At 31.1% G+C, this 11,299-nt stretch overlaps 1 protein-coding gene across 1 annotated transcript; it reads left to right on the forward strand.

Moving 5' to 3' along the window:
- The first annotated feature begins 8,393 nt into the window (after positions 1 to 8,393).
- On the forward strand, positions 8,394 to 9,400 carry LOC119666803 (very-long-chain 3-oxooacyl-coA reductase let-767-like). Its single transcript, XM_038076081.1, has 2 exons — positions 8,394 to 9,080; positions 9,309 to 9,400. Exons 1-2 carry the CDS (start codon positions 8,927 to 8,929, stop codon positions 9,398 to 9,400), a joined length of 246 nt encoding a protein of 81 aa, XP_037932009.1. The 5' UTR covers positions 8,394 to 8,926.
- Positions 9,401 to 11,299: the final 1,899 nt, after the last annotated feature.

Raw genomic sequence — 11,299 nt, forward strand, 5'->3', positions numbered from 1 at the left:
TATATTACGAGTACGAGGTGAACGCTGTTGATGTTGATGTGGATGTTGATGTTGTTGCTGTGTAGAGCCTTAGGGTAACGTGACAACTTTGATTACTGGCTTATTACGATACCACAAACATTTTACACATCAAAAGCAACAACAGCAAAATTGTTGACGCCTTAATGTAATAAACACATACACGCATTATTTATGCATAAACATTGCTAAATTACACACTAACACACACACACACATTCAACCAAATGCCGCTAACCTTTTACCATATACAACATAAATATATTTAAATACATTGAGGTTAATATGTGTTTGTAATCGAAATCAACCTTTCGCAACGCATCAACGTAATTTTCACACATGCACTTCTGTGTTAGAACAACAACAAGAAACAGCAACACCAATAGCAAAAACAACAACAAAAACAATAGCAATGGCAAGCATAATAATAATGATTATTTAGCTTTTAGTTGTTATTGTTGTTGTTGCTGCTGTTGCTGTTGTTTTAAACCAAGCGAAACCCATATTGTATTGTGGAGGTGGAGTAGTAAAATACATTGAAACCTTTGGCTTTTCGTGCCTAAAGCACTGCAATAAAATTCAAATTTTACACTCACAAACAAACACACACACATAAAATAACACAAGAACACAAGACCACAAACAATACGAAGCTTCATTTTGTCAACAAGAAAAATGAGGGGAAAATGATTTTTTAAACTAGAAAATTGCTGTTATTAACATTGTATTGAGAAGAATTTAACCGCGGCATTACTTGCATGCACTTTAAATGAAATTGATAAATAATAATTTTAATAATATTTTTAAACAATAATATTTCATATATAAACTCAAAGTAAATATAAGATTACTACATAGTAAAAACATATTTAAATGTTAGAACAAAATATAATTCAATAAGCCTTTCAAAAAATTAGATTTCAATAAAAAAAATAAATAAAAATAAAAAATTATTTTATGTTTACTTTATTTTTTATTATTTTTAAATTATAGGTTGTACAGCATCATTTTTTTTTTAAACATAAGCAAAAGTCGCCAGCAACACATTGATTCTTCCGCAAAGCTGCCCAATACTACTGTATAGTTTTTACTTTTTATTTTACACACTAAAATATATATATGTTGCTATATTGGCAACAGTGTTTTTTTAAGTTGGTAATACTGTCACTGAAATCGATATCAAATTGCATATCAATATTCGTATTTGTTCAAAACTGATTATGTGGTATTTTATTAACCTGAGTTTACTGGATCAAGATAATCAATTACAGATTCTATATGTTGGGATCAAAGGCTACGAAAAACTGCCGTGTTAACAATGAAAGAAGCAGGATCATTAGTTTTATACCCAGAACGCTACTGTTTCCCAGAAATGAGTAACATTTCGTTAGAAGGAAAAAAGAGAAAATTGTACTGAAAAAACATAACAGGTTAACTACATACAATTGTAGAGAAGACGGGCTAGTCGGAAAGGATGCTTCAGGACCTCCGTCGGAACACCTAAGTAATCGGGGCATATTGTTAACATCATACAAATTGTTACTGTGCTGAAGTTTTCAATAAAAGATGGGAAAACTCAAAGATATACTGCAATCTGTATGCAATCTGCTAGAATATTGAATCTCCCCTTCAAACATAACTGTCGCAGCTGTGAGGAAGACGTTGAAAGTGCCTTTCATCTATTCTGTCTTTACTAAGTTTATGCACGATGGCGACTCAAGATCTTGGTAAATTATATGATCTTGATCAATTACTACACCTCCTACTAAACAGCATTCTAAGTTTCGTCACACGTTCTAGGTGGTTTTAAACCCTGAGTTTCCTCCATATACGGTAACACAATGGGCCAATGGGCCTAAGTGGATCCCCTAAGGATTGTAGGAAGAAGAGATCAGGAACCATATGCTAGAAAGCTGCCTTACACAAATCACATAATTCAGAAAGATGAATCATATTTCACTTTAATAAAGTGAAAATCGTCTCCGATGATATTTGAGGAGGTGAAAATCATAAAGAACATGCTTCAAAGACTGGGCTATATCACAAAAAATGTTCACAACTGGCATAAATAATTCACAGAAGGCAAAGAAAGTGTTACGAAGAAAAATCGAAATGGATGACATCAGCAACAACAAATGAACAATGTATCAAAGAAGTCAAGGATTTGATGCTCAAAAGTCGTCGATTAAAAATTAGATACTTTGTTGATACTGTATGACGTCGTTTAAGTCAGTTAAGTTCATATTCAAAGCTGTTTTGCGACTGAACAGTTAAATCTCTTTTGCGGCCAAAAACACTCAACTTTTGTAAAAAATGTCGAGTTAAAGTCTATTAAATAATATTTTCCAATTATTGAAATAAGACGAAAAACTTGTAAACTGGATATGGGGCTAAAGTCTATGCATTTAATTCTGAAACAACCAAGTAACTTAGCGAATACCATACAAAAGAAGACTCAAGACCGAAATGGTCACATAAAAATCGTTCAAGCATCATGATCAATTAACACTTTTGGTTGATTATCATAATGTGGTGCATTTTACTTTCCTTCCATGTGGCCAAACTGTTACCAAGAGTTGTTATTTGAATATTAGGCAATGTTTTCATGGATATATTAGCAAACCGAATCCAGAATTATGGACAGGCAATTCTTCATATTAACAGCACGATAATGCACAACCTCACCTTGCGTTGTTTCTTCAACATAATTTCCCGGAGTATTCAGCTCTTTTCACTCTACAGCCATTATATTCATTCGATTTTGCACTGCCCAACTTCTGGAACTTTTCTGAGCTTAAAAGGCCGTTTGAGACCAAAAGACACAATTAGAAAAGTGAAAACCGATGAGCAGTGATAAATGTCTAAGACGCAATACTATGGCGATAAATAGCTCTACTATTGCACTATAATCTTTTGTCAAATGGATGTGGCCAAGAAATTGAATTTAAGTCCCATCAATGTCTTCCAAAAAATATTTTGCAGTTCTCGGATACTTTACGATTTTATGTTCATTTTACTGCCAAAAATTATGCTATAAAATTTATTAAATGCGTTTGTAGTAAATGTGCTTGCGAAATATGAAGTAAAATATTAAAATGCAATGTAATGTATCTGTTGCATATATTTAGACTCGGCTTTTGAAGCCGATCTTTTGTTAAGGATCAGGAAAAGATATATTTTTACATAGGAACTATCACTAATTCTTAATTCAAAAATATGATTTCTTCCAATATATAATATATATATATATGATATATAAACAATTTTCTATTTCTTGATAAATAAATAATTTTTCATTGATATATAATTCGTTAACAATGCAACTACGAATTATTTGATGTTTATCTTCTGTCATAGCATTGTGTGCCGCAACAATCTTGTCCACGACACTAGTAGCTCAAGGAATTTGACTTCTTGTCGATAGATATGACGAAGAGAGACGGAGTAAAAGCAAAAAATATCCGTTCTTGACCTAAGGATAAGGATTGTGACTCCTGATAGAGAGATATGACAAGGAAATTGAATAAAAGGAGAACATTTCAGTTCTAGGCTATGACTTTGACTCCATATAGAGTTATTATAACGAAAGAAAGTAAAAAGAAAAAATTTGCAATTTTATCCTTTCGATAAGGATATGGCGAAAAAACAGAATAAAAGTGGGAGATATCAGTTTTGGCTTTAGGTTTAAGTCTTTAAGTGCATATAGAGATATCGCGAAGAAAGAGAGTAAAAAGAAAAGATTTCAGTTCCATTTTAGGATACGAATTTTGAGCTCCTATAGAGGAATATAGCGAAAGGAAAATAAAAGGGGATCATTTCAATTCTGGCTTTAGAACCACGCCTTTAACGTCATATAGAGATATCGAAAACAAGGAGAGCTAAAGGAAAAGATTTGGTCTTAGAATAAGGGTTTTTGACGCCGTATAGAGAGATATGGCGAGAAAAATAGAATAAAAGAAAGACACTTTAGTTCTAGCTTTAAGACTAGGACTTTGACTCTATATAGAGATATCACGAAGAAGGAACGTAAAAGCGAAAGATTTCAATTCTGACCTTAGCACTAGGTCTTTAAGCTTTGCAATTCTAGTCTTTCGATAAGGACATGGCAAGAAAAACAGAATAAAAGGAGGACATTTCAGTTTAGCTTTAGGACTAGGCCTTTGAAAAAATTTCAGTTCTGCCATAAGGATAAGGATTTAGACGCCGTATATAGAGTTGTGGTGAAGAGAGTGAATAAAAGAAGGAAATTTCATGTCATCTTAATAAGATTTGTATTAATTGAGGAACGACAGTATATATTTGGGCATATGGTTTGATCTAGTCATAGCTCTCTCAATTCTCAAGGTTTTTAATAAATTTACATGATACATATGTGAGTGGATTTTAGATATTTTCCGCAGTTAGTGTTTCATATTACCAGGTAATATCAGTTTCTTACTTGCTTAGTTTAACTATTTGAATTGAAATTATTATAACGTCATAGATAATATTTAACATAACGAAATATGTATAGATGATTTAGTAACTACGATAACCAATACAACATACATATGTCCTGAGAATACATTTGTGTGTCGTTTATATAGCGTTTATAAATTCTCAAATATAATTTATATAACCAACTGAGTTAGAATTTAACTAACTTCTTACGGAATGTCACCGCTAATACCAATTTCAATCTACTAATATTTGTAAAAGGTGCATAAATATTTGTTTACAAATCCATATGCGAGTATATGTGTACAAACCATATTGATGGAGTCAGCCGTTTTCGGTGTTACCACAAACATAAGTGCAAATGAAAAATATTTCATATTTGAAACTGTGCAGATTTGCGACAATTTGTTGCCGGTAGTTACATTTACTGGCACAAATGTATCCACCACATTCACTATAAATTCAGAAACCATACATTATCTCATAGCCTAACCCAAAACATTGAATATTGGCACTGACAACGGTTACAGCAGCGACAACAATCGCAGCAACGGCAACAAAGGCAAGGAAGGCATTCGCAACGGTAAAGGCAAAGGCGACACCAACATCGACTGCGACAGCAACAGCGACAAGTTTTGTGACAGCAACAACATCATAGACAGATACACCAGCAGCAGCCGACAGGACGATAATAAATTTTCAAAAAGCAACATTTTCGAGGATGCTGACAGTAAATGCTGTCATCGGAAGGTTATGTTGCGTTCTTCATGCCTTTCCGCGCCAAAAGCGTTGCTTAGGTGACGTTATGAGTAGATTGTGTGACGTTGTGTTGCGTCATGTTATTCCGTGTTTTATGTGATCATCTATGGTAAGCAGCCTGTACTCTAACGTTGCATCCATGTTCCTTCCCAACACATTTATGCTGCCCCCAACAAATCCATGCTTGCGTTTGCCATATTTTTATGTATTTTATGTCTCTAAAATGATATTATAGAGCTGTTTTACTACTGATGATGACTTTAAATTTTTCTAAATTAGTTGTTTTTCTTTTAAAAAGTAAAAATTTAACCAATTTTTTTCTCCTTATCGAATATTTTAAGTTTTATGCAGGAATGGTAAGTGATTCTACGAGGCAAATTCATTAGAATCATAAAGAAAATTGTTTGAAACTGTCTTTACTGACTACCAATACGTATCGTATTAGTTAAACAGTGATAACTACCCCCAAAGATAGCCATTTCAAACAGAAAACACCTCTTGGGTAACCAATTTTTTTATTGGATGGTATTTCGTAGATAGTAGATAATCCAAAACTTTGATTAGAGAAAGTGGACGCTTTAAAAATATTCCGGACCGTCATACAAAGCTTGATTTAAACAACAACACTTGAGGAACAACGATCAACAATTGAGTTTTTTTTTAATCTATGTATTTTTTTACAAACTGTCAAGCATGTTTGACAATAAGTAATATTTACTACATTCTCCAGGTCAGTTTACTATCCAGACATATTCCTAATTATTTTGTTTCTGCAGCCTGTATTTATTAATTTATAAAAATTAATAACTAATATATAAAGTATCACAGTGTTCACTTCATACGGATACTTGGACACAGAGGGATCACAGGTAACGGTAGGACTAGCGTGGTTATCAAAGCAGGCGTTCGACTCTCTCAAATTCACTTCCAGGATATATATATTTCATTCGGAATGGCTAATCTGACCATTAAAAATTCAACAATGTCTAGAAAAGTTTGGGTAGTTGAAGATTCTTGTCAGACTACAAGACTTATTTGGTCCAATTTAGACAGAAAACGTACCAGGCAGCTGCTTTAGCTAAAGCAGATCGATAATCAGCACTACAGTATCGATGCTCAAAGTCACTGCGTACTACGGAAACATGCTTTAACACTTTACACTCTACACCCCAAAGGATTTGGTCGTATTGCAGACTCTACAGTAGTGTTTCAAAACAGTGATTCAAAACAGTGTTTCATCTTATGACCATCCTTAAGGCTCCTTGTCTCACCGACCTGATAGAACTAGAATCCTTCAAAAGGAGCCTGTAACCATGCTGAGATTCGATAACGCGGTGTTGGTAAGTCTGCCATATATTTTATTTTCTTATATTTTTATTATTTTTTTATTGATATTACTTAAGGTGAACTCTAGTCCCCACAACTTTGTATACCCGCCAATGTATGAGTTTAGATATTTTTAAAAAAATTTTTTTAATAAGTAGAAAAAGAATAATTTATCTTTATTTTATTAATTAAATGTATAATATATTTTATACATAAAAATAGAATGCTTTATATAAACTTTTGAAATAAACACTACTGACTATAAAACTGTATATATTTATTATTGTAATAATTCTCAAACTGTTAACATTTTAGTTAATGCAGTGCTTAATAAATGCTTTAGTTTCAAAAGAAATTATAAGAAATAAAATGGTTTTAAAAGTCTATATGGCAAATTATGAAGTATGAATTGATTCGAATATATAATCAACTTTATCAAAATTATATTAAAATGCTCAATAATTATTCTGGATTCTCAATCTCTAGATTTGCAAATAAGTAGAATAATGCTCGCAACATGCCTTGTATAAATGTACAATGTGTTGCATATCCTAAGGCAGTGATGGCAAACCTTTTTAGAAACATGTGCCAAATACATATTGTATTAGAATAATTATATTGAATTTTTGATATTCTCAAATATTAATATATATGAAATGTTTGATATATATTGGCCATTGAAATAATACTAAAAATTCAAATAAATGTAAAATAAGTGTCAAATCGACAATTAAGTGTAATTGTAAAATTAACCCGAATAAAATGAAAAGCATTTAATTTTTTGTTAAAAGTGTTATGACCATATTAAACTTTTTATTTACAAGAATTTCTTCAAATCATCTACTATTAAACTGCTGTGATAGTGTCAATAATCATTACAATTACACTATACGTGATAATATTTTGCAAAACTCTAAATATTAAATATATGATGCTAAATTCAATTTACAAACTTTTTTGCAACAAATACTGCTTATTTACTTTAAAACTATTTTCAGTGGTTTTATTAAACAAAACAAATAATAGGGAACTATAGGGTTAAGATTCAGGGTAACCCTCTTTGTTGTTTTCTATTTAGCTAAGACTCAGGGTAACTGACATTCTTTTTTCTACCTACTCCTATAAGCATTTTGGCACATTGTGTTGAAATATAATTTTCAAATTTTATAGAACAATAACAAATCTTTTATTATATATTAACGATCGTTTAAAATTATTGTTTATAACTTATTTTTACATGATATATGTTATTATAAAATTATATTATTTTATTTTATATTAATTATTATATATAATTTATATAAAACAACAACCAATGATGATGAATATTTGGAAGTACTCGAAACAGCTGTACGGGCAGCCGAATATTCAATTAATTAAAAATAAATAAAAATTTTGTTATTACAATACACTACTGTTCAGAACCTTTGTATAGAATATATATTTATTTATTATTGAAGTTTTTTTTTTCAAGGTAATTGGTCAAATCTTTTTTTTTTATATTGTTGTTAAAAATATAAATAGAAATTAAGAAAAAAGAAATCACAATTTGATTTTGCAATAATTTTTATTTTTCGATATTTCGACTTTAGTCTGAAGTCATCATCAGGAAACTAAGCATTATATTCATTACATTTATTATTGTAAAATAAATATAATCTATCTTATCTTATTTTATCTATATAAATTTTTAAATATACAATGCACACATATTATTTTTCAATGACCACAAAACTGTCGGTTTCCTATAAATTAACATATGCATGCTATCACACATTGCGAGTTGTGCCTGTTGTTGCCTTAAAATAATTTTATAGGAAAATTACGTCACAAGGGGTTGCTGGCGTGTTTTGCTATTGCTTATGCTTAGAAACTGATTGAAAGCGTACAAAGAATACATAAAATACAAAAAAACGGGAGAATTTATGCACAATAAAAAAAACAGAAAAAAGAAACAACAATTTACATGTGAAGTTCATTGAGTAATTGAGGAAGAGCAACAACAAAGCAAACACAGCAAAATATGTCAATACGAACTGTGCCGGCTGATATGTGCTTCGCATATGAAACTCACACACATACACACACACAATCAAATATACAGCACAAGAAATAGAAAAATATCCCAAATAAAATAAATGAAAAGCATTAACTGTAAACCGAGTGACGAGCGAAATGCGCACGGAAAGCATTTTTAGTTTATCAGCAACTCAACGCCAGAAAGCAGCGGTGAAATATTGATTTTGTGATTTTGTGTTTCTCGGCGAATAGCGAAAATTTTGATTAATAATTTAATTAAATTCTTTTTAAATTTTAATTGTGAATTAAATTAATTCTTTCCGGAAAAGTTCTTAAAGCAGCGAAAATTCGACGTACAAAAGGAAACATGGCTTTGGGAACTTGCATTTTGGGCAGCATTTGTGTGGGCCTTGTCTGCGCACAAATCGCACGCAGAGTTCTGCCATGGCTGTATTTGAACGTCTTTGGCCCCACTTTATTCGGGCCAAAGGTCGATTTACGCCGGCTGGGCGATTGGGCTGGTAAGTGACAAATCGAATTATTTTCGACATTCCATTTGTGACTAATTGTTATAAAAATGTGCCTCGTGTTGTTGTTGTTGTTATTGTTGTTATTGTTTACGTTGTGATAAGTGATAAGCAGTGTCGATAGAAACATTTTTCATTTGTTTGTATTTTAATAAAAAAATTTTATAATAAATGTATTCTGTTACCTGAACCTGATAGTAAAGTTCAATTTCTTAATTGCAGTTGTCACGGGCGCCACCGATGGAATTGGAAAGGCGTACGCCAAAGCGGTAAGTTTCGGTATCATTGATTCATTAATTTCTCAATCCACTTGAAAAAATTTAATTGACATAGTGTTTTGAAATAAAACCAGTCTCTATGAAAGACACGACTACTCTTTCATAGCCATCATGATTTGCCGAGTGATTTTGGTAACATCAGTAAGCAGTAACTTCCGTCTAATTTTGTGCACTATACTATATACCAACATAGCTTTATATTTAAGAATTTGAGGTTTAAGATTAAAATGTATTATATACTAGACACGCCATCTAGCAACTCTAAATCTGTTTGTATAAGAACGTCATAAGTCCGTTATATACAGAGTTGGCTATATAAGATAGACCCATCTAATATTTAGGTTGGGTGAGTAATATTTAGGTTTGGTTAAAATATAATAGAATAGAAAAATAAACAGGCTACCGGCTTGAGACAGAGCGGAGCACCGCGACTATAATACATCAAGTTAGGTTAATATCAATATTATACATTAAATGATATAGATATAGATATAAATTTAAATTGATCAAATTTATTTAACAAGAAAAAACATGAATTTTTAATAGGTGAAAAAAGACTGATTCACACCAATTAAAAATTATTAAAAAAAAACTTACAAGTACTTTTAATCCAATCATTTAATTTGGTTTAAGAAGATTTAATTGCATCTCATTTTAAAGAATATATCGCGTAAGTGGCTGCCCTTAGAATGGCGTAATATACCGATTTCTTGAAATTTTCAATCGCATTTTCTAATGTTTGGGCCACTATGGCAGTTATTTCCTAGCGAATGTTGCCTTCAAGTTCGTCTAGTGTCCTCGATCTGTTAATATAAACCTTTCAACAATTTTGAAATGTTTTTAGAATCTTTCAAATGCCTAGAAAAAAAAGGTTTACGGTGTAAAATAGGGCTAACGTGGTGACCAGTCGAAACCACAATTTTTTAACAACAAACGAATGGAGAACAATGGATTAACTTTAAGCCCCCCGTTATCGCTAAGATTAAACTATACTAAGATATCAATGGTGGAAAAAGTTGCTATAACTTGCTATGCAAGTCTTCATTAAAATCATTTGTTAATCCTAATCATATCAAAACCTGCAACTTTACAACCCTCAATCTTGACAACTAAGCTATATTGTCATTTTGATGATTTACAGTAAATAAAAAAAAAAAACTTTTGTGATAAAAGATTTGGTATTACTCTTTACAATTAATAAAATTATTGACATGCAATAGTACAGAAAACAACATCATGCTATTTATTTATCACATTCATTTACAATCTAATCTATTTTAATAATTAACTAAATGTTTAGACTTCACATTTGAATAGTACGCCGCATAATAAAAAATATTCTATATCAGTTTAACCACATCAATAGCGGTTGGAAATTTCAATCCTACCAATTAACTAAACTGTGCGAAAAGTGTTATAAAGAAAAATGTTTGACAAGGAATTAGTCTAGGATGTTCAGTCATAGTAAATAATATATAAATGTTGCTACAAGTTATCAGGAAAAGGAGTTAATCTTTCATTATAAAAAATATATTGATTACATTATATTTGATATAATGTGTACTTGAGGATATGTGTAAATATGCTTTAAACACTCCGTAATAACTTAAGGGCACTCTTGAAATTTTGTTTCATAAATAGTCTCATAAGAATTGATTAAGAAATAGACTATTCAAATAAGATTTAATAAATGCAACGGAAAGATTCATAGCCAATAAGCTTCTTTGCTCTCAGTAGAGAACAACAATGAGTTGTTCCAAATAATTGTAATTGGATCGCTTTGGACCAATTGGCCACCATTTAAGGCGGTAAACACATTATTTTTCATTTTTCGATGACAGTTTATTACAATCCACGATATATAATTTACGTGAGTATTAATCAATACTATAATCAATGTTTTAATTATTAAATTGTATATATATTATATTTTCC

This window comes from Teleopsis dalmanni, chromosome 1, assembly GCF_002237135.1.
Source record: "Teleopsis dalmanni isolate 2A chromosome 1, ASM223713v2, whole genome shotgun sequence".
Taxonomy (NCBI): Eukaryota; Metazoa; Arthropoda; class Insecta; order Diptera; family Diopsidae; genus Teleopsis; species Teleopsis dalmanni.